At 35.7% G+C, this 27,915-nt stretch overlaps 1 protein-coding gene across 8 annotated transcripts in view; it reads left to right on the forward strand.

The window, feature by feature from the left end:
* Nucleotides 1–27,915, forward strand: part of LOC148957069 (NAD kinase-like) — a 234,783-nt gene that overhangs the window by 111,603 nt on the left and 95,265 nt on the right. For 7 of the 8 annotated variants that reach the window (XM_089088508.1, XM_089088481.1, XM_089088473.1 and 4 more), the window contains one exon: nucleotides 23,710–23,839. In XM_089088508.1, the coding sequence (XP_088944634.1) occupies nucleotides 23,710–23,839 (130 nt within the window). Of the gene's footprint in view, nucleotides 1–8,369; nucleotides 8,515–23,709; nucleotides 23,840–27,915 lie in introns of those variants that run through there. The other variant, XM_089088531.1, reaches the window with a different exon arrangement.

The following is a 27,915-nucleotide window of genomic DNA, read 5'->3' on the forward strand; positions in this document are numbered from 1 at the left end:
TCGTTCAAAGCTTCAGATAGATGGCGAGGCCTATCTTATTTTTATTTAAAATGAGCTTGGGATGAAAGAGCAAAAACAGTTTAATTGACGGATAATGATCAAATGTCAATTCAATATGTAAATACAGTTAAAATATTGATTTCTAAAGTTGAGATAAATCAAAATTGTAGGCTTAATATATCGTTAAACAAATAGAATAGCGTATTCATTATGTTGACACGAAACAAAAAAGTATCCTTTCTAAAATACCAAACGAAAACCTAAGCTTTAGTTATATTGTCTGTAAGCTCCTTTTTAAGAAGTAATTAAGTAAAAAAAAAAATCAACTGAAAGTAAGGAGCGACATCAAAGCTCAAAATGAAAAGAAATTATTCCGTATATGAAGTGGTTGCCCCACTCCTCAATAGCTTTCTCTTCACGCTAAAGTTTTCAGCCCTTTTCAAAAAACTTCTAATTCTAATTACATGGTCCATGTGTTTCAGGAGATGTTCTTACAGAATTGGGACAAAAAGTAAAACTTAAGCGTAAAGAGCGGAGGATTGAAGAGGGACAGCCTCCCTCATATATTGAACAATTTCTATCGTTTTAAGTTTTAATGTTACTCCTTACTTTCAGTAGAAAAAGTATTTTTCTATTTAATATCTGATCATTTTCAAATGATGCCGGAAAATCCGTCCCCCCTTCCATGGAAAATTCCTCCCATCTCCACGTAAAATCCTCCGTGGAAAATTCCTCCGCTTAAAATCTCCCCTTCCCGTGAAGTTCTCCCTGGACAATTCAATCCTCGCTGAAAATGCCTCCCGGAAAATTTCTTCGCGGACGATTCTGCCTGAAAAATTCTTCTTAGCATATTTTCATTTGAAAAAAGACTTTTTTTCTATTTAATCTCTGATTGTTTTCTAAATCATGTCAGACCCCCCCCCCCGCCCCCATGGAAAGTTTCTCCCGTAATAAAATCCCCCATGGATAATTTCTCCCGCCGAAAATTCCCCCGTGGAGAATTTCTCTTTCGGAAAATTCCCCCCCCCCCAGCGGAAAAATCCCCCAGTTAATTCCGACCCCACTGAAAATTTTCCCCGGACAATCTCCCGGAACGTCTCCACATTTAGAATGGAGTCGCCAAAGAGAAAGTAAAACAAATAAATATAATTTCTGATATGAATTCTGGCAAATTTCCCCCGTGTCAAATTTTTCATGGTAAGTTCACCCCATGGAAAATCCTCCCCGCCCTCACAGAAAATCCCCCCCCCCCCCCGTAAAAAAATGTCTATACTTACCAATAACAAATACTATGTGTAGACAAAGGGCAAATTTCATAACGCTTATAACCCTTTCTCCGTGGGTCATGTCATTCTAATAGGCACATTGGAATTAGCACCTCCACTCGAATTAGCCCTTTACCGATCTTCTATGACCGTTTGTTCGATTTGATGACTTCTGGGAAAAACAAAATAAAAAATAACAAATAAACACTCATCTGCGGCCTTTCTTTTTGCAAAAAAAAAAAAAAAAAAAAAAAAAAAAAAAAAAAAAAACAACAACATATTTTTGCAGATGGAAACTTGAAACCTCTAAAGTGTGGTTCTCTGATACGCTGAATCTGAAGATGTGATTTTTATTAAGATTTTTTGACTTTTTTGGGTGTTACCCCCCTTTTTGACACTTCGGAAAATTTTTCCAGACTCGTAGCTTTGGACTGTTATCATTCAACCTAATTAATCCTATGTATTTGGAATCAGCATAACATGCCAATTCATCTTTTGATGTATTTATTATTATATCAAAATTCTGTTTTTTATAGTTTTCGTTACTATTTGGCCGAATCGCTCCTTACGTACAGTTCGTTACCACATACGGTTTGATATTAGAAAGTTGCCGCGGCAAGGAAAATCTACTTTTGAACCAAGACTGACAGACTTCGTTTTAAATTTGGATCTCAATGATCTGATCTAGGATTTTAATTTCAAAATCCGAAAAAAAAAACAAAAAAAAACATATTTTTGCAGATGGAAACTTGAAACCTCTAAAGTGTGGTTCTCTAATACGCTGAATCTGAAGATGTGATATTTATTAATATTTTTTGACATTTTTGGGTGTTACCCCCCTTTTTGACACTTCGGAAAATTTTTCCAGACTCGTAGCTTTGGACTGTTATCGTTCAACCTAATGAATCCTATGTATTTGGAATCAGCATAACATGCCAATTCATCTTTTGATGTATTTATTATTATATCGAAATTCAGTTTTTTATAGTTTTCATTACTATTTGGCCGAGTCGCTCCTTACGTACAGTTCGTTACCACATACGGTTTGATATTAGAAAGTTGCCGCGGCAAGGAAAATCTACTTCTGAACCAAGACTGACAGACTTCGTTTTAAATTTGGATCTCAATGATCTGATCTCGGATTTTAATTTCAAAATCCGAAAAACAAAACAAAAAAAAACATATTTTGCAGATGGAAACTTGAAACCTCTAAAGTGTGGTTCTCTAATACGCTGAATCTGAAGATGTGATTTTTATTAATATTTTTTGACTTTTTTGGGTGTTACCCCCCTTTTTGACACTTCGGAAAATTTTTCCAGACTCGTAGCTTTGGACTGTTATCATTGAACCTAATGAATCCTATGTATTTGGAATCAGCATAACATGCCAATTCATCTTTTGATGTATTTATTATTATATCGAAATTCTGTTTTTTACAGTTTCCGTTACTATTTGGCCGAGTCGCTCCTTACGTACAGTTCGTTACCACATACGGTTTGATATTAGAAAGTTGCCGCGGCAAGGAAAATCTACTTTTGAACCAAGACTGACAGACTTTGTTTTAAATTTGGATCTCAATGATCTGATCTCGGTTTTTCATTTCAAAGTATATGAGATTCGTTTGGAATATAAAATTTGTTCATGCGATGCACTACTTAAAAAACTCAAGAGGTTGACAATTTGAGTAGCTATGCATCAGAAAAGTAATAGCGGGTTCAAATTCTAAGACAAGATAGGCACATATAAGTAACAATTGTTGGTTATGCCTTCGCCATCTTTGCCGTCTTTTGGAGTTTTTCGAGTCTTGGTTAATCCGGTTAATCTTGGTTAATAAGGTTGACAAAAAGGCATGTAGCAATTTCCTTTAGAACTAACCAAAACGCTTTATATGCATGCCTACTACTACTTCTACTACTGCTACTCCTACTACTAATTTTACTACTGCAATTTTTTAATTCTAATGCAAAGGTATTACAAATAAAACTTTCAAGAAGGTTGAGGAAGTTGTTGAAATATGTTCAAAATATGAATTGCACTGAGGCTGTAAAAAGGACGTATCAGCAATATTGCGGAGTATTAAGTTGAAAATGTCAGGGCATGTTCAAGGGTAGTTGAATCAACCAAAAGGCAATATGTGTACACTGCTACTACTACTACTATTACTACTGCTACTACTACTGCTACTAAGGCTAGGGTTATATGAGTGATTCTTTCAGGGAATGTTGAGGGGAACGCTGAACCATATCAAAACAAACTATGTGCATGCATCTTGTCAAAAGCGAATTTCAGCGGTATCTCAGAAACGATTTAGAGCCTTAAGTTGAATCTTTTATTGTATGTTGAGGGGGATTCGAAACTAACCAAAAGACACTATGTGCATGCTACTACTAGTAGTTCTCCTTGTAGTCTACTACTTCCACTATGAGTAAAGGTATTAACATGAAATTTTATGAAAATTTTGAGGGATTGTTGAACTAAATCGAAACACTACTGCAGGCTCTCAAAGGAAGTATCAGCAATGTCTCGGGAATGTTTTAGAGCATTAAGTTCACTCTTTCAGGGTATGTTTAGGGTGATGATGAACTTCCCAGAAGGCTTGTAGTATTAAATTGAAACTTTCTGGGCATGTTAAGGGGAATTGTGGACTAACGAAAATGCACTAAGTTCATACTTCTACTACTACTACTGCTACTACTACTACTACAACTACTACTACTACTACAACTACTACTACTGCTACAACTACTACTACTGCTAATACTAATACTAATACTCCTTCTCCTCCTCCTACTGCTACTGCAACTACTACTACTGCTAATACTACTACTAATACTCCTTCTCCTCCTCCTACTGCTACTGCTACTAATACTACAACTACTACTACTGCTAATACTACTACTAATACTCCTTCTCCTCCTCCTACTGCTACTACTACTACTACTACAACTACTTCTACTGCTAATACTGCTAATACTAATACTAATACTCCTTCTCCTCCTCCTACTTCTACTGCTACTAATACTACAACTACTGCTACTGCTAATACTACTACTAATACTCCTTCTCCTCCTCCTACTGCTACTGCTACTACTACTACAACTACTACTACTGCTAATACTACTACCTACACACTACTACTACTGCTGCCACTACTACTGCTACTCTTGCTATAAATGTTGCTTATACTACTGAGGCTTAGGGTTTTAAGGTGAAACTTTCTGGGAATGTATAGTTAATGTTGAACTTTGGGTTTCCAGGAATGTTGAACTGAATAAAAACACAGCTTTATGCATGAAGGTCGTCAAGAGGTCGTATAAAAATTTCTCATAATACAAGTGTTTAAATAACCAAAAGGTATTATGTGCATATTACTACTACTAATACTGCTACTACTTATACTACTACTATTACTCTTCCTACTACTTGTTCTACTGCTGCTACCATTACTACTGCAAATTCTACTTCTGATGCTAAGGTATTAAAATGAAACTTTCAAGGAGTTGTTGATAAGGGATGTTGAAATAAATAAAGACATATTATTTACATTATATGTTGTCAAAAGAGCGTATCAGGAATATCGCAGCAACGGCTTAGAGTCTATCGGGGCCTATTCAAGGATATATTGAACTAAACAAAAGGCACTACGTATATACTGCTACTACTGCTACTATTACTGTTACTACTACTACTATTATTGCGACTACTACTGCTACTAAGGCTTTTGTTATAAGGTTGATTTTTTCGGGGAATGTTAAACTAAATCAAAACAAACTATGTGTGTCCAGAACATGCCATGAACGGCATAGAAGTATAAGTTAAAAAACTTTCAGGGTATGTTGAGGGGCATGTTTAACGAACCAAAGGGCACTATAAGTGTACTACTGCTATTGCTACGGCTACTTTTTTTCCTTAGAAGACTAAGTTTATGCACGTGCAACTTTCATGGAATGTTGAGTTGGATGATTAACTAAATCAACACACACTTGCGCCTGCAAATTGTCGTTAGAGCTTATCCACAATATCTTAGGAACGGCTCAGGGTAATAACTTGAAATTTTGAGGGCATGTTGAGTGGATTTTATACCCAAAAGGCGCTAAGTGTATAGCCTACTACTACTAATTCTGATACTGCTACTGTTAAGGTTAAGGCTATTAGGTTAAAATTTTCAGCGAGTGGTGAGGGGGGTGTTGAACTAACCAAAAGGAGCTGAATGCATACTACTAATATGCTACTACTTCCACTACTGCTACTAATCCTACTACTATTACCGTTGTTACTGCTACTACTGCAACTACAGCTACTCCTGCTATTGCTACTTCTAAGGCTAAGTTTATTAAGAATATTAACAATACCTCAGGAACGGCGTGGAGTATTGGGTTATTTGGGTTGAAAGTTTCAAGTCATATTGAAAGAGGTGTTGAACTAGACAACAGATATTATGTGCATATTACTACTATTACTAATACTAATGCTACTTCTACTACTACTTTTACTACTGTTGCTGCTATTACTACAGCCAATTCTACTTTGCACGCTAAGGTATTAAAATGAAATTTTCAGCTTAGAATATTAAGTAGAAATTTTCAGGGCATGTTCAGGGGGTATGTTGAACCAACCAAGAGACACTATGTGTATAGGGCTACTACTGTTGCTACCACTATTACTACTGCAACTACTGACACCATAACTAATACTACTACTAAGGCTATAAGGGCGATTATTTCAGGGAATTTTGGACTAAACTAAAACACACTACGCGCATGCAGGTTGTCATTTGCGGTATCTCAGGAACATCTAAGGTTATTAAGTTGAAACAGTCAGGGCTTGTCGAGAGATTTTTTATTAAAATTGGGAGAGGGAGGTTAAAAAAGGTGTATTTGCAAAATACCTGGAATGTCTAGGAACATCAAGGTGAAAATTCTAGGGACTGTTCGTGGGATGTTGAATAAATTGAAACACACTGAGTAATTGCAAAATCTCAGTAAATGCTGAGTGTATTAAAGTGTAACTTAGGGCTACTTCAATCCGCTACTACTACTACTTCTGCACCTACTTTTGACTACAACTGCAACTGTTAAGGACAGCGACTTCTGGAAAATTTGAATTCTTACGGCTGCTATCTGAATGCGGATATTTATGACCGTGACTAATTTCAACTATAACTACTGCGATTGGGATTCTAACTTCTTGTGAGTGTGATTACGTGTGACCGTGACTACTTGGAGGTGCTACTTCTGCAGTAAATACTCTTCGCTCAGAATAAAAATTGTTTCCTCTAAAGTTCAAAATCAGTTCATGTCCTTAAAAGGTACAGGGGGCTTACGGAAGGGAAGGTAAATGAAAGTACGTTTAGAAGGTGCAGTACAACGCTTCCTAAAATAAACTTTTCTGCCTATATATCAACAAGTTTCGTGAAGCGCGGGTCCTGATCTCCTGATGCCTTGCCCTCGACTGGGAGTTCTATCCGTGCTTGGGGGCAAATCATCCGATATTTCGCGTAATTTTCCCTAGATTTTTGCTTGAAGCTGGGTAAATTTTTGGCTTGTCTTGCAGAAAAATGCCACTAACCCTTACCCCGACCTAAACAATAGCCGCCATTGTGACTCGGATCCGCGACCTTTTCCTTGAGAGTCTAGCTTGCTAACCTTTGGGCCAAGATGAATTCACGAGTTACTTCTTTTGAACAATTTGTGGATTTTAGCAACAATCCAAAAATATTCATTGTATCTTGTTTTTTTTGCTAGAAGACAAAAAAAAAAAAAAAAAAAAAAAAAAAAAAAAAGTTGAATAATAGCATTAAATATGGCTTAAGAGAATAACAGGTCGTCATAATTTGGTTCTGTGCTTGTTAATTTTAATCTCAGATGCGGTTCACGTCCAATAACTTGCGGTTGTATTTTCAGTATGGCAGTTACGAGACTAAGGGGGAAATCTTGAATTAGCTTATTTGGTATGTCTTTCAGAGGGGGGGGGGGGATTCAGCTGTTTGATGATATTAACAAAAAAAAATGAAATATTGTTCAAAATACTAAGTAGGTATGTAAGAAGATAAATTTGGTTAAAAAGAACTGAATTTAAAACTTTTGTATATCTTGGATACGCACACTTTACTTGTGACATGGAGTTGGGTCAAAAAAGTGTTGCATAATTCTTAAAAAATCCGAATTGGGAAAAAAAATCATGAATGCTAGGTATTTTGGTCGAAATTGGAGTGTTGACAGTGTTTTGGGGAGGAGTAAGGTGTTCGACTCAGTAATTAATACTGTTAATCACCATAGACGAAAGGAGACTGGAATCCCCCAAAGGGCTACATTTTTAGGTTTATTTAAAGTTCAGGTTGAATTCGTTTTTCAAAACTAATTTTAAGGCTTATATTTTCAGGTGAGGCTTTTGCCCTTTTTAACATTCCTGATGCACCAATCTGTAAAATTTGAAATTTTAAAAGGATTTTTTTGGTAGTGTATAAGGTTCTTGAGCCTATTACAGCTTGTATTTGTACTGTTATCTCTTTCTGTGAATAAAACTCAAATCAAAAACTTAATTTAAACAAAATAAGCTAATTATTGTTTGATTTTACATTTCAACCTGAGTTAAGAAGAGGGATGAAAAGAAAGAAGCAATTGTTCATAGTTGCTAACTGGGATGTAATTTTTACTAACAAACACAATATATATCGTTTCAGGTTTCCTTTGTAACCCCTCTGCCCGTTAAAAATTTTCAGTCAAGTTTTTCACAAAACATCTGAATACATAGCTTCTAGTTGGTTTTAACCATATCGACATAAAAAAAAAATCTTACTCGTTTCACCGTTTTATTTATTGCTTCTAACTATGCTTGTGCAACAACATAAACTATAATCATCTTCGCTACGAACGATAGCGGATAACTGCTTCACCGTCAGCTGGTCTCTTAACCGTCCTTCATCGCGTTGAAATTAAAAAAAAAACTTCCGGAAGTAAGACTTCTTCCTTATTTTTTTTATGTACTTGGCAAGGTTGCTTGTTGTTAGTATTTATTTTGATAGTTTGGAACATAACGGCTGTATAGGGGGAGGAGTTTACAGTTATTCCGGAATTGGAATGAATTGTTTCTGGTCCGTGAATTAAGACCTCGATCGACTATCCTAATTAGAAGGCCGCCTTCCCTGCTTATATGGAAGGGTTTACAACATGTTCACTGACTAGTTAAAGTTCAGAAAGTTTAGAGACACTATGCGGATTGTAGGGAGATTCTCGAATCAGCTTAATTGGTAGGTCCTTACTATTTTTTTACTCAACATGACAGGTTAAAGAGAATATGTAGATCATGGGGAGTATCTCGAATTAGCTTAATTGGTAGGCCCTTCCAATATGTGACTAGTTTTTTATTCAATATGGGAGGTTCAAGACATAATGTGGACAGTGAGGAGGATCTCGATTTAGTTTAATTGATAGGTCCTTTACAGTTGTAATTAGTTTTCATGGAATATTGCGCTACCTAAGTAAAGAGCGAACTGGGCTCAATGTATTATATATTTTTTTCTTTTCACCAAGGGACTTCAGATGGAAGGAGTTGTCTCAGGCATTTCGAATGGGGCCTATTTGATCGAACATTGAAAATCCCAGTGTCTTCTTTAGGAGTCAAAAGTGATTGGTGGGCGACCAGTCCCCCTCCCACGCCCATTTTCCCCCTAAGACATCCGATCAAACTTTCAAGATAACTATATCGTTCAGCATAGTTAGAAGTTATAGCTATGCCTCTGCTGATGACTTTCCCCCTCTCCCTGCAGCCCCCTTGGAAAAGGCTGTAATTTGTGCAATTTGCCCGTTGTTTATATATAGTATTTGTTATTGGAAAAGGGGGACATGTTTGATTCTTGGTCTTCAAAAAAGACAAGGACATTCAGGAAGGAAATCAAAACAAACTATGTGCATGCAAGTTGTCAAAAGGGCATATCTCACGAATGGCTGAGGCTAGTAAGTTGAAAATTTCAGGGCATGATGAAAGGGATGTTCAGTCAACCAAAAAGCAGCATATGCATGCTACTACTGCTGCTGCTACTACAGCTACTGCTACTTCCACTGCTACTACAACTATTAAGGCTCAGGGCATTAAGGCAAACATTTCAGAGGATGTTGAAAGGGTTTAGGACTGAACCAAAACACACTATTTGCATACAGCTTGTCAAAAGGACGTATCAGCAACATCTCACGAACGGCTTAGGGCATTATGTTGAGACTTATAGGGCACGTTGAGTGAGATGTTGAACCAGGCAAAATAAGTGCATGCTACCACTTGTTCTAATGCTATTACTACTGCTACTGCTAAAACTTTTAGTACTGCTACTACTACTGCTATTGAAAATAAGGGTATTAAGATGAAAATTTCAGGAAATGTTTGGTTGACAGTGCCGGCCTTTGAGGTTGGCAAGTGGGGTGACCACCCAGGTGTAGTGCCTACCGGGACCCTGCTCTAACAGGGCCAAATATGTTAAAAATTCCAATCATGTGAGTGATTTTGTGACTTTCGTGAGGGGCCTCACTGAAAAAGACATGGAATGTACGGCTGGTGAATGTCCGTGGAATGTACGGAATGTTCTGCACTAAGTCTCTTAGGATTAAGTTCATTATTCTCTTTTACTTTCCCTGAAAATTCCTTCTTAATACTCCTAACCTTTGCTGAGATGTTGCAACTGTGCCTTTTTTTGCAACCCTGATAAAATAGTGGCTTAAAATTTAAATACTCCTTGAAAATTTTAACTTCGCATTTTTTGCAACCCTGATAAAATAGTGTCTTATTATTTATTTTAAACCCCCACCCCTTAATATTCCTTGAAGCTTTCAGCCACGTATTCTTGGCTTTTACCAAGGCGTTACAGATACCCCCTTTTGACAACCTGTAAACATAAAGTGTTCTTTGATTCCTCTCAAAGGGCAGTGAAAGTTTCCACTGAATACCCTTAGCCGTTCTTGAAATATTGCTGGTTTGGCATTTTGACAACATGGGTGTTCATAGTATATCCTTCGGTTTAGTTCTAAATTCCCCTCATGCCCTGAAAGTTTCAAATAAGTACCCTTATATGTTCCTGATGTTTTGCAGGTGGGCCCTTTGACCGCTTGTATGCATGCAGCGGCATTTGATTTAGTCCAAAATTCTCCAGCATTCCCTGAAAGTTTTAACTGAAAAAACTCTTACAAGTTTCTGACATTGCAGATATGCTTTTTACAACCTGAATACAAATACTGTCTTATGATTTATTTCAATACCTCCTCAAGCATTACCAGTTCAGGTCAACTGAGTATCCTTGGCCGTGCATGAGAAGTCTGTTACGGGAATAGTATAGAAAAGAATCAAAAGTTTGCGACACTTCGGGTGATAATTAGTGATACAATAAGGGGCGTAAAAATCTGGTTCATTCCCGTTTTCTAGGGGTATAATGAGAGGAGATAAAGAGAAGGCTAGGATACGTTCATCGGATGAAGGATGATAAAATGCCAAAGATCGTCCTTGTCTGCCAACCATCTAGGGCCAAACAGAAACAGGTCGTCCCCAATTGGTGTGGGAGATTGTAAGGAAAGATTTAAGGGAATTCGGAACTTCTTGGGAGGGCATCAAGACCAAGGCCTTGAATGGGTTGGGATGGAGGAGGAGCGTGCCTGGCTTTGTTGGTCTCAAGCGGCTTAGTGCTGCAGTGAGTTGTTAGTGACAGTAGTAGCAGATGCACATAGTGTCTTTTGATCTAGTTCAGCACCCCCTCAATATGCCCTGAATACTTCAATTAAATATTCTTACCTGTGACTGATATTTTGCTTAATCACACTTTTAATCACTTTTATATAGTTTGTTTAGATTTAGTTCCACATTCCCCTAGTATTCTATGAAAATTTTAACTTAATACACTTAACTGTTCCTGAGACTACCTGAACATGCTCTGAAAATTTGCACTTAATACTCTTACCCGTTTATATATATATATATATATATATATATATATATATATATATATATATATATATATATATATATATATATATATATATATTATATATATATATATATATATATATATATGTATATATCGCAGATAGGTTGTTGTTAAAATATGGATGCATATATTGTCTTTTGATTTAGTTCAATACCCCCTCAGCATGCACTTAAAGTTACAACTAAACATCCCTAGCCAAATCTTATATAATGACAACCTTAGATTGCATAAACACTCTTTTGACAACCTGGATGCGCATAATGTCTATTGATTTAGTTCAACGCTCCCTTTAACCTTACATGAAAATTTCAAGTCAATACCCCTTTTTGTTCCTAAAATGTTATAAATACGTTCTTTGGACAACATGGACAAACATATTATCTTTAGATTTATTGTTATATCCCTCTCAACATGCCCTGAAAATTTTCAACATAATACCCTTAGCCATTCCGGAGATATTGTTGCAGGTACGTCCTTTTTACAACCCAGATACAATTTGTATCTTCTGGCTGGTTTAACCCTTGTATTAACAAAATTCACTTCAAATTTCATCTTTCAACTGCTTTTCTCGATTAAAATTTCAATTTATTACCCTCAGCCCTTTTGAGACATTTCAAGGGAATGAGGTGTCTGATTTAGTTGTTCAGGTGTCTGGTTCCTTTGATTTAGGTTTAAATCCCCCTCAACTGCCTTTAAAGTTTCAACTTATTACCCTTAGCCATTCCTGGGACATTGTAGAAATGCTGTTTTGACAATTACAGATTGCAGATTTGCTGTCTGATAGTTAAATTTTATAGTATTAAATAAATAAAATGAATTTACATAGTGTCTTTTGGTTAGTTCAACATACTTTGAAAGTTTCAACTTAATACCCTCAGTCGTTCCAGAGATATTGCCAGCACACTTTTTTCCAATCCTAACTTTAATAGTGTGTTTTGATTAAGTTTATCGTCCACTTCAATTCTCCCCTAAAAATATAACCTTATTACCCTTAGCCTTTTTGGAGATCCAGGATCAAATTTGTTCCTGTTTTCAATAACGGAACTTTTATATAAATAATGGGCAACTTGCACAACGTACAGGCATTGCACCAGGAATCATGAGTGATCATGTCATCCTGGAGGCATAGTTATTGAACCTTACCCTATTTTGTACAAAATCATCCCCTAAAAATTTTGATCGTGTTTCTCTGGGGGGGGGGGGGCAGTTGTTCTTTCGACTCTTAAAAAGGACACTACCCCTTTCAATGTCCTATCAAATTAGCCCTCGACGTAGTTTCTACGACTACCCCTTGCACACCTAGTGGGCTGGTGAAAAAAAAAAAAAATCTGAAACCATGTTGTTCTTTATTTAGACAGCGTTACTGCACTGCATTTATTTGATGGTGCATTAGTCACTATCTGGGTTTGAGGAAGGAATATGAGAATACAAATAAATGTAAGGTCGCGTCCTAGTTGGCAAAACTCGCAAAAAGTTTCTAAAGAAACTACTTGCAGATAATGGTGACTAAAATATAAAATGAGGATTTATGATCGAGCTTCAACGACACGGTAAAGAGTGTGTGATGCAATCCTTTTAAGTTGTATTTTATGCCGTCTGTTATGAGTCCGACTTATGGCCTTGCTTTATGGTAAGAGATGTCAAATTATTTGCTTAGTATTGATTTTTTTTTCAAACTCCTTGTATATCCCAGAACTATTTCAATTTCTCATTTTTTATAATAGTCTTTTCTTTTTTTTTCATTATATTTAATATCTTATCATTAATTTACTATATTTATTTCATTATTATTTTGTACTTTAGTTTATGATTTTGTGAATGTGAGATTGTTCTTATAAAGCTTATATTAAATGGTACTTATAATAGAGTTTAGACATTGCACACACTTTTTAAATTGTATTTCATGGCATCTTGTATGAATTAGTTATGGCTATACTTGATGGTTAGAAAAGCCAAATTATTTGTTTAAATTAAAATTTGACTGAATTCCCATTAGTTATTGTCTCTCTTACACTCTCTTTTGCTCTCTTACGGCCTTTTTATTGCCCGAAGATTTCTTGGGCGTAGAAATTCTAAGAACTTCCTGTAGTCTAAGAACCCTAAGAACTTCTTATAGTCTCTGAGTCTGGGTTTGTATCTTTTCCTAGCTAGTTCCTTTCTTTGGGGCCTCATATTAAAAGTTTTGCCTGATTCTTGTCCCCTATTGATTCCCATGTGTGGTATATTATATTCCTCCGTTATTTTTTTTTTGTGAAATACAACGATTATAGTGAAATTGAGTATGTTATAATCAGTTAGTACTGTTAAAATCAGTATTAAGACTAGATTTTGTAAATTTAGTTAATGTACTAGTAACCATTTGATAAATTTATTTAATGTAATTAATTACTAACAGTCTTTTCCATTACTAGAATCTTTTAAATTGTTCAATTTAATCGTCCGGATACGAAGATCATTCTAAATGTTAAATGAATTAGTAATTTAGATTAAAAAAACAAATAATTTCTTAGCTATTTTGATAGGAACAAACCCTTTACATTTTTTTCACACCAGATATTAAAAATTGACTTCGAAACCCCATGACGAACCCACCTTAACATTAACCATCCCTTCTCTTACCTACTGTCCATCATTTTGTTGCTTGAATGTTAATAAATTACAAAAAGTTTTTTCAACTAAAAGTGAGGAGCAACATTAAAACTTAAAACGAGCAGAAATTATTGTGTATGTGAGAGAAGCTGCCTTCTTCTCAATACCTCACTCTTCACGTTCAACTTTTTTTTAGTGAAAGCTTCTTATTCTAATTAAATGATCCTTGTATTTCAAAAGCCGTTTTGACATAATTGGGACAAAAAGTCAAATTTTAGCGGAAAGAATGGGGTATTGAGGAGGGGGCAGTTTCCCTAATATACTGAATAGTTTTAAAGTTGCTCCTTACTTTCAACAGAATAAACTTGTTTTTTAAATTTAATATCTGACTGTTTTTCAAATATTGTCCGGAAAGCTGCCTCCTCCTCCTTCTATAAAAATTCTCCCCCACGAAAAAGTCCTCCATCGAAAGCTCCTCGAGTGTAAAATTCACCCCTCCCTGACAATTCCATCCTCGCTGAAAATCCAGCCTCCTGGAAAATTTTCTGCTGTCAATTCCGCCAGGGGAATTCTTCTTAGGATACTTTCGTTTGAAAAAGGTTTGTTTTAAATCATGCCGAAAATCCTCCCTCCGTGAATTTTTTTCCCGGAAATCTGCCCCTCTCCCCAGTGGAAAGTTTCTCTCGCGGAAAGTTCTCCCATAGAAAATTTCTTGTGCGAAAAATTGCCCAATGGAGAATTCCCCTCGCGAAAACCCCCCTCCCCTCTAACTGAAAAATACCCCCAGATAATTCAACCCCGCTGAAAATTTTCCCAGGACAGTTCCCCCATAACATCTGCAAATGTAAAATTGAGTCACCCAAGAGAAAGTAAGACAAATAAAAAGAATTTCTCACAGGAATTCTGGCGAATTCCCCCAGTGTACTTCCCAAGAACAAATACTATACGTAAACAATAGGCAAATTTTGTATCTTATAGCCCTTTCCTCAGGGCCCATGGGGGTCATGTCATCCCCAGAGGCATATTTGTTTGGCCTTTCAACCATGCTGAATGAAATGGCTATATCAAAATTGTGATCGGGTGACTTTGGGGGAAAAGGGGGCGTGGGAGAGGCGCTAGTTGCCCTCCAATCTTTTTGATAACTTAAAAAGGGTACTAAAACCTTTTATTTGTGTTCGAATGGCTCTCGTAAGATATTCTGGAGTCGTTGGTTTAATCTGATCACCCCCGGGAAAAAATAAACTCATTTTGTGGCAGTGATAATTCTTCTGGCAAAAAAAAAAACTAACTTTGACTTTGACTCTCTGACTTTTTTTGGGTATATTTCCCCTTTTTCGAAAATCAGACGAATTTCCTCAGGCTCGTAGCTTTTGATGTGTAATTTTAAACCTAATGAGTCTGATATATACAAAATCAGCGTAAAAAGCTAATTCTTTTGATTCATCTATTGTTACCAAAATTTCTCTTTTTTAGTGGTTTCGGTTATTATTTTGCCGAGCCGTTCCCTACATACTGTTTGATTTTATTTGTGAATAAATCTAATAAGGTTTTACTACTGCTGCTACTACTTACAACTTACTGCAGCTCTAATTTGCTGGCAAGATCCTCCTCCACTCATGCCCATTCAAAATTTTACTCTTTTACCTCCTACTCTGAAAATCGGATTTTTTAAAAATCTTCTTGGCGACCTTTTCCCACCCTTCTCGGGGATGACCTGTTTTTTTTAGCAATAGACTGAATAGTACAATGTTTGGTAGCTCAAGCAACAAGGTTTATCAATAAAACTATTTTTTTTCTAGGCTTTTAAGGCAACATCACCTTTCTTCCCTCTTATTATGTCCATTTTCTTATCCTGCTTTACTCATCAAACAGTTCGTGGTAACGAACTGTAAGTAAGGAGCGACCCGGCTCAATGGTAACCGAAACTCTAGAAAACGGGTTTTTGATGCCAATAGATATATCAAAAGAATCATATTTCCATGCTAATTTCAAATATATAACTGTCATCAAGTTTAGTGCCACCCGTTAAAAGTTATATGCCTGAAAAAATTTGCCTTATTTTCGAAAAAAGGAGGAAAGACCCCCTAAAATGATAGTATCTTAATTAACATCGCACCGTCATATTAAGTGTATCAGGGAATCCAACTATCGAGGTTCCTCAATCCTATCTGCAAAAATGTAGAATTTTGCATTTTTTGCCAGAAGGAATATCACGGATGCGTGTTTATTTGTTTGTTTTTTTGTTTTTTTATTTTATTTTTACCAGGGGTGATCGTATCGACCCAGTGGTCCTAGAATATCATTGGAGGGCTCAATGGAACGGAAATTAAAAGTTATAGTTCCCTTTTTAAATGACCAAAAAAATGGAGGGCAACTAGGCCCCCTCCCACGCTTATTTTTTTCCCAAAGTCACCCGATCAAAATTTTGAGATAACCATTTTGTTCAGCATGGTCGAAAATATGATAAATATGTCTTTTGGGATGACTTAATCCCTCGAAGTACCCAGAGGGAGGGCTAAAAGATATGAACTTTACCCAATGTTAACATATAGTATTGGTTATTCGTAAGTATACAGAAGTTTTCAGGTGGTTTTTTTGCTGGTCGGGGGCGGGAAGGGTGGGTCGGGGGTTATTTTGGAGGATCTGTTCATGAAGGAAGTTTTCATGTGGGAAGGGACATAGCCCTGAAGGGGGCGCCGGACTTGCCAGCAGTATTTATTGGTTATTGGGAAGTATACAACCATTTTCAGGAAGGATTTTTTCTGGAGGGGGGCTAGAGGAGGGAGTTACTCTGGAGAATATTTCCGTGGAGGATGTTTCTTTGGGGTAAGGGACATTTCTATGAAGGGGGCGCCGGATTTCCAAGCATTATTTAAAAAACGATCAGAAATTAAATAAAAAAAAACCAAGTTTTTTCAACTGAAATGTAAGAAGGAATATTAGAACTTAAAACGAACAGAAATTATAACGTATGTGAGGGGGTTCTCCTCCAAGTCAATACCTCGCTCTTTAAGCTACAGTTTTTTTTTAGTGCTTTCAAAAGAGCTATCTATTCTAATTAAACGGCCTTTGTGATTCAGGGGTTTGTGAATCAAATTTTTTTTTAACTTTTAACGTAAAGAGCTTGGTGTTGACTAAGGGCAGAACCCCCTCATATACGTAATAACATATACGTAATAAAAAAAAACAATAAAAAAACAAGCGATACGGCCCATTAGTAATCGAAACTTTTAAAAACAGAATTTTGATGTCAATAAATGTATCAAAAGAATGTGTTTATAATGCTGATTCTAAATATATAAATTTTATTAAGTTTAGTATCAAACAGTTCTTGGTAACGAACTGTAAGTAAGGAGCGACCCGGCTCAATGGTAACCGAAACTCTAGAAAACGGGTTTTTGATACCAATAGATATATCAAAAGAATCAGATTTCAATGCTGATTTCAAATATATAACTTTCATCAAGTTTAGTGCTACCTTTAGCTGATTTTAAGTTTAGCGCCTGAGAAAATTTGGCTGATTTTCGAAAAAAGGGGGAAAGACCCCCTAAAAAATACAGACCCTTAATGAAAATTACACCATCATATTCAGCGTATCAGAGAACCCGACTGTAGAGGTTTCAAGCTCCTATCTACAAAAATGTGGACTTTTGCATTTTTTGCCAGAAGAAAGATCACGGATGCGTGTTTTTTTTTTTGTTTGTTTTTTTTTTTTTTTTTTTTTTTTTTTACCCAGGGGTGTTCGTATCGACCCAGTGATCCTAGAATATCGTGGGAGGGCTCATTGGAACGTAAATTAAAAGCTATAGTGCCTTTTTTAAGTGACCAAAAAAATTGGAGGGCAACTAGGCCCCCTCCCACGCTCATTTTTTTCCCAAAGTCACCCGATCAAAATTTTGAGATAGCCATTTTGTTCGGGATGGTCGAAAGTATAATAAATATGTCTTTTAGGATGACTTGATCCTCCAAAGTCCCCAGGGGGAGGGCTGAAAGTTATGAACTTTACTCAATGTTAACATATAGTATTGGTTATTGGGAAGTATACAGACTTTTTCAGAGGAGATTTTTTCTGGTAGGGGGGGGAAGGAGCGGGGCGGGGGCAATATGGAAGGATCTTTCCATGAAGGAAGTTTTCATGGGGGAAGGGACATTGCTATGAAGGGGGCGCCGGATTTCCCAGCATTATTAAAGAAAAAGATCAGGAATTAAATAAAAAAAAACAAGTTTTTCAACTGATCAACTGACTGTGATTAAGAGGTCATTTTTAAAGAACTGGAAAAAAAATTCGAACTATAGTTTAAAGAGCAGGGTATTGACTAGGGGGCGAACCCCTAATATACGTGTTAAAAATTTATGAATATAGAAGTTCGTTACGTAAGTTAATTCTAAGTTACGTATATTTATTACTAATAAAAACGTTCGTAAATAAAATTAAACAAGTTTCGAGAAAGCCATTTAACCAAATATAATATGCAAATTTTGTTTTAATTATTCATGTACGGTGAGCCAAAGTCAAAACCTACATTAATTCAAAAACTTTCAAAAATTAAATTAAAAAAAAAACAAGTTTTTTCAACTGAAAGTAAGGAACGACGTTAAAACTTAAAACGAACAGAAATTATTCCGTATATGAAAGGGGATGTCCCCTCCTCAACGCCTCGCTCTTTACGCTAAAGTTTGACTTTCTCACAACTCTATTTTTTTAAACAATAAAAAAACTTTAGCGTAAAGAGCGAGGCGTTGAGGAGGGGACAGCCCCCTTCATATACGGAATAATTTCTGTTCGTTTTAAGTTTTAACGTCGTTCCTTACTTTCAGTTAGAAAAACTTGTTTTTTTTATTTATTACTCATCAAAGGCAACAAGCCTGAGGAAATTTACTCGATTTTTTAAAGAGGGGGGAAACATCCCCTACAAGTGGAAGAATTTTAATGAAAATCACAACGTCAGATTCAGCGTATCAGAAAACCCTATTACATAGGTTTCAAGCTCATATCTGCAAAAATCTGCAACTTTGAATTTTTGCCAGAAGAAAAATATACGAATATAGAAGTTAGTTACGTAAGTTAATTTGTAAAGACATTCATTTAGCAAAAGAAAAGTAAAATTTTTATGCAAATAAAAGCTGCATTAACTAAAAAACGATCAGAAATTAAATAAAAAAAACAAGTTTTTTAAACTGAAAGTAAGGAGCGACATTAAAACTTAAAACGAACAGAAATTATTCCGTATATGAAAGGGGCTGTCCCCTCCTCAACGCCTCGCTCTTTACGCTAAAGTTTGACTCTGTCTCACAACTTTATTTTTTAAAACAATAAAAAACTTTAGCGTAAAGAGCGAGGCGTTGAGGAGGGGACAGCCCCTTTCATATACGGAATAATTTCTGTTCGTTTTAAGTTTTAATGTCGCTCCTTACTTTCAGTTTAAAAAACTTGTTTTTTTTATTTAATTTAATTAAATGGCGACTTCTTTTGTATACAATCACCGGCATGAAGAGTACACGGAAGTAAAAACTAAATATAAGTTTATTGCTCTTTCTGCTAGTGGAGCTATGCTTGATTTTTATTTACGGTCTAGTAAGCTTAATACGTAGTGTGGTATACTTGACCTTGTCCCTGAAATTAAATTAATTAGTAAAAATTTGTAAAATTTGTGTCTCGAATTAATTTGAGTAGCTGTTGCACTTATACAACATCTGCCGTGCTATTTGAGCTTCATAAGGATATAAGATTGCCAAAGAGATCTTTAGTGTATTAAGAAAAAGGCAAAGCAGTACAACTTTAAGGGGCTTTCAAATTACGTGCGAATTTTCTATGCTAAGTGATTAGGTCACGACCATTCCTACTTATAAAATCCTTCTATACTATGCTACTGTAAACATCCATAAAACCATCATAATCGCCGTCTTTTCAGAAATCATCAGAATCTTCGTGTGCAGTCTTTTCAATAATTGAAAATGTCGAGTGAAGATTAAGATCCAAGCTCTGATCGAATTTGGAAGACTTTCTAGGAAAACCTTGTTAATCCATTTTAAATTTTATTAATTTTTCATGCAGATACTCCGTTTTGTTGCTACTATGTTAACCTTTTCCTAACTTAACCTAAGCTTAAAATTATATGTAGCGGGTCGAATTTACTTTGCATTGCCTACGTTGCGGGCAAAATTTTCTGCGTAAGGTCACATGCAGTGTAAGGCTATACGTTATGTTACTGTGAAAACGTCTATGAAACTGCTAGTGTGAAAACTTCTATTCATAAATCATATCATATAAATCTTATTTGACAATCAGAAACGACGAGAATTAGGCTAAAGACTCTGGAGGGAAAAAAATTATTTATTTTACAATTTCAAATAACATAGCGTGAGTGAGTCAATTAATTGAATGATTACTTAATTGCAAGCAATTGCGCCTTTTCAGGTAAATTGCAATCAAATCGTAACTGATTTTCTAAGGTAAAAATAGTCGTAATAATAAAGAAGGGGTTCTTTATTAGTCTCCCACTGAGTACATACAAGGCAGGTACAAAACATCACGACTTTATCTCCTTGTGAATATATATATATATATATATATATATATATATATATATATATATATATATATATATATATATATATATATATATATATATATATATATATATATATATATATATATATATATATATATATTTATTTATTAGCCACTATGAACAAAAAGAAGTGGAGTACATCAAGAACAAAAAAAAAGCAAACTCGCACACTTAACAGTTATTTACATAAAACGATGTAAATTATGGTGCGCAGTAAGACCTGCAGATAACGACAGCTTTCCCGCAAGCACAGTCACTTTTTCCCGTAAATCAGGGAGGCCAAATCGCGATATTAGATGCCGGTTTTGGAACTGCGGAGGGAGGCACAAAAGGTACCGAGAAAATTTAAAATAATAAGTCTGTATAGATTTGAGATCTTTAGGCTTCAGAATTGGAAGAAATTCAGATAAAAAAAAGAGAATAGAATGATTGCCAAACGAAGAATATAATTTCCCAAGCGCTTTTCTATTGTACCTCCATCTGTTTGCAACACATTTTGAATATCCAATCTGAATTTTTTTTTTTCTTAGCATTAGAAACTGTCAGAGTCCGAAGTACTTTGATATTATTAATAATGTGAAGACCAAGCCAGCAATACATAACGTAAGAATAGCTGGAGAAAGCACACCACCTTGACGGACCCCACGCCGAAGAAACTCCTTTGAAGCAGAAACTACTCCATTACGTTTTACCCGAATAAAAGAGTTAGAATACCAGTACCGTAACAAAACAACAATAGAAAGGATAATATTATTAGAAAAAAAGTGAATAGAGTGCGTGTGAGTGGATTATTCTGTCGAAAGCTTTCGAAAGATCAAGAGCTTTGATATGAAGAGGAGATTTATTATTAGTAGATTGTAACAGGAGGGAAACTAGAACACGATGGGCGTGTTGACATCCCAGCCTTTTTTGAAAGCCAAATTGGTTTTAACCAAAATTAATATTTTCTGAAATGAAAAGGAGAAGAATATATTCAAAAATGTTGCTAAGATTTTACGAAACAGTAATTGGTCGATATGAATTAGCTGGAACAATAGCTGAAGGTGAGGTATCAAAGTTGGGCAAACTACTTTCAGATGATAAGAAGAAATTCCGTCTTGATCAACAGAGCTATATTGCATATTCTTAATAGCTTGACCAATATCAACAGTAGAAACCGGTAATACGTTACTCTGAGAAATACGACTAGGCAAATACGACTGAAGAAGATTACTAAAAAGCTTTTCAACTTCCCGAGTCACCTTGCCGGAAATATCATTATAATACGACACCCAAGTATGAACTGATGTAAGACTTTCAGAAAACTCACTACTAAGCTTATCCGAATTCAGAACATGATATCACTCCTTTCTCGAAGCAGAAAAATCAAAACCAGAAACCCTAGACTGCCGTAAACGTTTTTTATATGCACGCTTGGTACTTTGCTTCAGGTCGAAGACAACTCCTCGATTTGGCCGACCGCAAGACACCCATGTCCGTAGCCAAAACTTAGCTTAATTCTTTACAACTGTTAAATCTGGGTCCAAAACCCATTCTGGTTTTCTAGTTTAACTTTAATCTTTTCTAGAATAAAAGCAGTCGCCTCTGCTTGTTTTAAGAACCAAATCATTTTATCATGATATTCATTAAGAGACTGCTTATCATTTGAAAAACGGTCAGTAGCTTGAAGCAAATGGTAAGGAACTTTTATAGAACCTAATAACGCGGACAACGTAGTAATATAAAGTGCAATAATAGCTCTTCTCCAGTTATTCCTGTAAAACCACTGTAAGAACTTTGTGTAAATGGTCTAGTAGAGCTACGGAGAGCTACTAGTGAAGCAGAGAACGAAATCTGGAGGTGGTCAGTATCACGATCGTCTTCATGAACAAGAACAGTCGATACATTTATATTTGGCGAGGAAACTACATGGTCAATGTTAGACAAACTTCCAGATTGGCGAATATATGAATAATCAAAACTTTTGTCGACTAATTTATAAGCAGAAAAAGCATCAAGTACTGTATCGGATCGAACTGACTGATTAATAATATCTGTGTGGAAGTCACCAACCACTAAGAAATCATTACCACTTGATGCAGCAGATGCAAGAATAGCCTTAAGAATTGCTGAGACGCGTTTAAAGCGGAAATAGTTTTTTTGTTACACGGGAGATGCACATTTATCAGCACAGTATTACCAAACCGAACCGCAAGGATAGACTTATCACTATAAAAACCCACTGGAGGGAAAAAACTCAAGTTATTCTTAACAATGCATGGACGCCTCCAGAATGTCTATCAACAGTGACCCTAGCATTAGTTGTAAAAATGGAATGATTACGACTTCTTTTTAACACGTTAATACTGGTAGAAGTTAGGAGGTGTTCTTGAAGGCATACTGTGTCAAACCGGTCACACAATTTATCAATCACATGCTCCTTTAAACTAGTACCATTTATATTAAGCGAAACAATCGAAAAGGGCACAATCATTTCTTCTTGGCAATTATATCTCTCAGCACTTTGCATCTAAGACTAAAGGAGGCATGATTTTCACCACAATTGGCACATTTTGCATCAATCTGGCAGGGAGAATCTTTGGTGGAAATATGAGGCCCCGCGCAGCGTGCACACTTCGCAACCAAACTTGTACAATCAGCAACTCTATGGTCTGGCGAACGGCATTTGAGACAACACCGAGGTACCGACAGATATTTTTCCACCGATAAGTATTCATACCCAAGTTTATTACCATTTTGCATAGCCTTGGCTTTTGACATGGAGTCACAAAACTCAAGCTTAACCGTGCCAGTATCAACGAGACGCATAGCTTCCACCACACCTGGATATCCTTGTATGAATGAGAGGTCTAAGTCTTTCGATATTCCTTTGACTATGCCGAAAAACCGCTTAGTGATCTTCTCAGATGAAGATTCTGCTAAAATCACTGAAATTGAGTCTTTGAATTCTTCAGCAGCAGATTTTTCAACATTAGTCAGCCATTTATCACCTCGCAAACTCAGGTTGGTAACTGCATCATAACGGCTTACTTTATCGAGCACTTCTTCGCGTTCTATCGGATCATTTAGTGTTTGCGGCACTTTAGAGACAACAACAGTGGCGTGAGAGTCATATATATATATATATATATATATATATATATATATATATATATATATATATATATATATATATATATATATATATATATATATATATATATATATATATATATATATATATATATATATATATATATACATATCCTTTTTTATTCTCGTTTGTATAACTATTTGTTATTTATGTTGTGAATTAACTTTTTCCCAAACTACTTTTCAGGACCATTCAAGATCCAGCTAGCCAAAGGTTGACTTGGTATAAACCTCCTTTAACAGTTTTAGTCATTAAGAAAGTTCGAGATGCAGCGGTGCTTCAACCTTTCATTCAGTTGGTCAAATGGCTGATTCAGGTAAGAATGGATTTGAAAAGCCTAAAAAAAAAAAATCGGTTTAAAGGATTTAACGGTTAACCCTATGTAATCAAATTCTAGAAAAAATTATTTAATGGAATAAGAAACAAATCCATGACCGATCAGACTGAACTTCCGGCCAAAAGACACATAAGGCTAGCTACCGAAAAAGGGAGTTTTTCCACGATATCATGTAATTTAAAATAAAGATAAAATCAATAAAATCTTCTCTGAATTTATTAGTAGAAACAGTACCGCCTACCCAAAGTAGAAATTACCAGAATTATAGTCATAAATTGACTGTATGAGTTTTTTTTGTCGGTCTTAGCTGAAATCATAGGTAGCGCAATAGCGCTCCCTGAGGAAAGAGCGAACTGGGCTACGAACTTAATGTAAGTTATGCAATTCCCCCATTGCTTACATATACTTTTTGTGGTTGTTTATTATTTTTTTCCATCAAGGCACTTCGTATGGAAGGAGCAGTTGTAGAAACTTTAAGGAGCTCATTTGATTGGGAATTGAATGCTTTAGTGCTTTTTTTAAGAGTCAAAAGTGATTAGAGGGTAACAACTAATTTTGAAGTAATCAAAGCGCACTATATGTATACTACTACTACTGCTAATACAATTACTGCTACTATTGAGTCTAATGGTACTAAGGTAAAACTTTTAGGGATGTCTAGGGAGAGTTTCAATTAAATCAAAACACACTTTGTGCATGCAGGCGTTAAAAGGACATATAAGCAATATCTTAGGAACGGCTTAGAGTATTGAGTTTGAACGTTAAGGGGATATTGAACTAACTTGAAGACATTATTTGTATGTTACCACTACTGCTACGACTACTAATTCTACTCAGGCTAAGGATATGAAGGTGAAGCTTTCAGGGGATATTAGGGGTGTGTTGAATTAAATCAAAACGCACTTTGTGTATTCAGGTTGCTAAAAGGGCGTATGAGCAGTATCTCATGAATGGCTTAGTCTTAGAGCATAAAGTTGAAACTTTCAGGGCACGCTGTGATAAATGTTGAACTAGCCAAAAAGTACTGTGTGCAGACTTTCATTACTACTACTAAGGGTATGAAGGTGAAACTTCAAGGGAATGTTTAGGGTGATGTCGAATTCAATTAAAGCACACTATATGCGTGCAGACTGTCAAAAGGTCATATCAACAATATCCCAGATATGGCCGAGAGTATTAAGTTGAAACTTTCAGGGCATTTTATGAGGGACGTTGGAACTAACTGAAAGGCACTATTTGCATATACTACCGCTAAAACTGCAACTCCTACTATTACTGCTACCACCACTACTACTACTGCTACTAATAATACTACCACTACTGCTGCTAGTACTAGTACTATTACTAAAACTATAACTATTGAAGTTAAGGATATTAAGGTGAAAATTCCCAAGGGCTAAGGTTATTAAGGTGAAGAAACGGAATTTTAGGGGGGATGTTGAACTAAATCGAAACTACTACTAGGAATGCTACTTCTACTGAGGCTAACTGTATGAAAGTGAAGCTTTTAAGCTAATATTTAGAGGGATGTTGAAACTAAGCCAAAATACACTATGTGAATTCAGGTTGCCAAAAGGGTATACGAACAATCTGAGTAACGGCTCGGAGTATTAAGTTGAATTTATGTTGAGAGGGATACTGAACTAACAAAAAGCCACCCTGTGCAGGTTCCTCACCCCGATCTTAGATCCTATTATGCCTCCAATGGCGCTCGAGGCGTTGCACCAGAGAGAATGGAAAACTAAAAGAAGTTGGATCTTAGAAGATTTAACATGGAAAGATAGGGATTAAAGACTGGTAGTTCTATTTACATTGTAGGGTCTAGCGACTCCATTAAAAAGTTAACAAATTTCATAGAAATGTCGATAATTGACATAATTAGTTTACAATATTATATTTTTAAACCTGAAATTTTGATGTACGTAATATCTAATTAGCATTTTTGTTTTCGATAATTATGTAAACCAAAATCTGGTCTGAAAAAAGTAGGGCTAGCTTAATTTGGAGCAAGATATACTGTATATTTGCCTTATTCATAAATGTTCCCAAACGGCCTCTCTATGTTGAATTCTGTGCTTTCCTTATAACTAAATTTTTATATTAATTCATTTTTGTTTATAACACTGTGTAGTTACCCTCTGGGTATTTTTGCATCCTTATTTCATTTTGGTAAGCACTATTCAAATTTTAGTATTAATAGCGGGAAGTTGGCGGTAGCCCCCTCAAGTATAGAATAATTTTTTTTTTAAATTTTGACCGTCATTCTTTTCATTTATTAAAAAAAAAAGCATTTTGAAACGTAAGTCCCGAGAAAGGACTGTCACCGTTGCGTGCTTTTCTTTCGTTTGTTTTATTCAACAGGAGTGAACTTATCATTATTGCCGCGATAGCGGCAATCTACTAAAGAGCGAACCACGGTCCATAGTAACCAAAAGTTAAAAAATTTATTTTTTCAAGATTGTCTAGTAGAAAAAAATTGCACATATAGCTGATTCAGGAACAATAACTATTATTTTGATTAATCTTAATAGTAAAATGCTATTTTGAAAACAAATTTGCATAAATTTTGAAACAAGCCTGAAACCCATCAAAAATGGCGTTGGAACAAAATAAAAAGTCACTCTTGGAATCGCCGTTATCAAAACCCTTTAAATGAAACATAGAGCCCTTCACCTTGACCAACAAGGATGGTCACTTTTTTGCATTGGTAGTAGCCTACTGATGTGTTCTCTTTTTTTGCTTTTTTCTTCATCGATAGCGGGGGACTGGAACATCATAGAGAACTGATTAAGGGCTGATTTACAAGTTAATTTTTATGTATCTAATTGATATAAATTCGACTTGATACCGCCATCTTAAATTGGCATATGACGCCCAAAAAGGGCACTTTAGGTGTCGGTTTTGTGTTTTCAATAAAGCGCTAGTTTTTCAGGATTCTGTGAATATAAGGGAAATATCACGAGCCAGTTTGAAACAGTTTTCAAAATATTCTGTAAAAACCGCGGAGCAATAATTTTTGTTCGTTTTAAATTTCATCTTTGCTCTTTACTTTAATCAGAAAAACTTCGTCTTTTATAAATTAAATAAATTAATTATATTAATTGAATTGGTTGTCATATGAAGGAGAGTGATAACTAGAATAAAAATTCATATTTTTAGGACTGTTTTTCTGTACAAAATAGGTTGTGCAATTTTAAAGTGTGGATTTCTGCCATACAGCTAAAAGGGTATCAAGCGAAAATTCTGAGTTAGTCAAATGGCCTAAAACCACCGATAAATTATTTATATAATATCTCCGTTTCATAGGTCGTTTCTCTGGTACGCTTGCTATTAAACGTAAGGCCGTACCCAGAAGGGGGGTTTGAACCCCCGCCACCCCTCGAAAGGTTTGTCTGATTCGTAAAAACATAAGAAAAATGGATATAAACAAATTTTTTATGCGTTTTTTGAGGTTTTTTGTGTACCCCCCCCCCCCCGAAAAAAATCTTTGAGTTAAAACCCCTCCAAAAAATAAATCCTGGGTACGGCCTTGATTAAACGTATATGCAGTCCACATAAAATGACTGGGTATTGTTATGGAAATATACAGTAAATTGCAAGTAACATACTACGAAGTTGACTGATTGTTTCATTCACCCCTGTGAAGTATAGCATAGTTGCGTATCAGCTATTTGTCAGAGGCCAGTAGATCCTTTATTGGGCGGGGGGGGGAGGGTCCTGAAACTTTAAAAGTACTTCTTAGACGAATAGTTACATATTCTTGAGCATTTCGAATAAAGAAATCAAAATATTTAAAACGAAAATCAAAGCATGAAACTTTGTGAAAAATTAAAATATGAAGAGGAGAGGAAAACCTTGGCAGTCACCTTCCCGTTATGCCCGTGCCACATTATAGTCATACGTGTCGATAAAATCAAAATTACGCACGACTACAGCGCCAATTACGTTTGCCGTTCGTAATTTTTCAGGTTAAGCATTGTTCGACTTTCAAACATGATTTTCTTGACTGACCAATCAGAGTCAACGTTTAAGGCATGCTTTTTGAAACTATAAAA

This window comes from Artemia sp. Qi Xiang Cuo, chromosome 1 (assembly GCF_049724085.1).
Source record: "Artemia sp. Qi Xiang Cuo chromosome 1, ASM4972408v1, whole genome shotgun sequence".
Lineage (NCBI taxonomy): Eukaryota > Metazoa > Arthropoda > Branchiopoda > Anostraca > Artemiidae > Artemia > Artemia sp. Qi Xiang Cuo.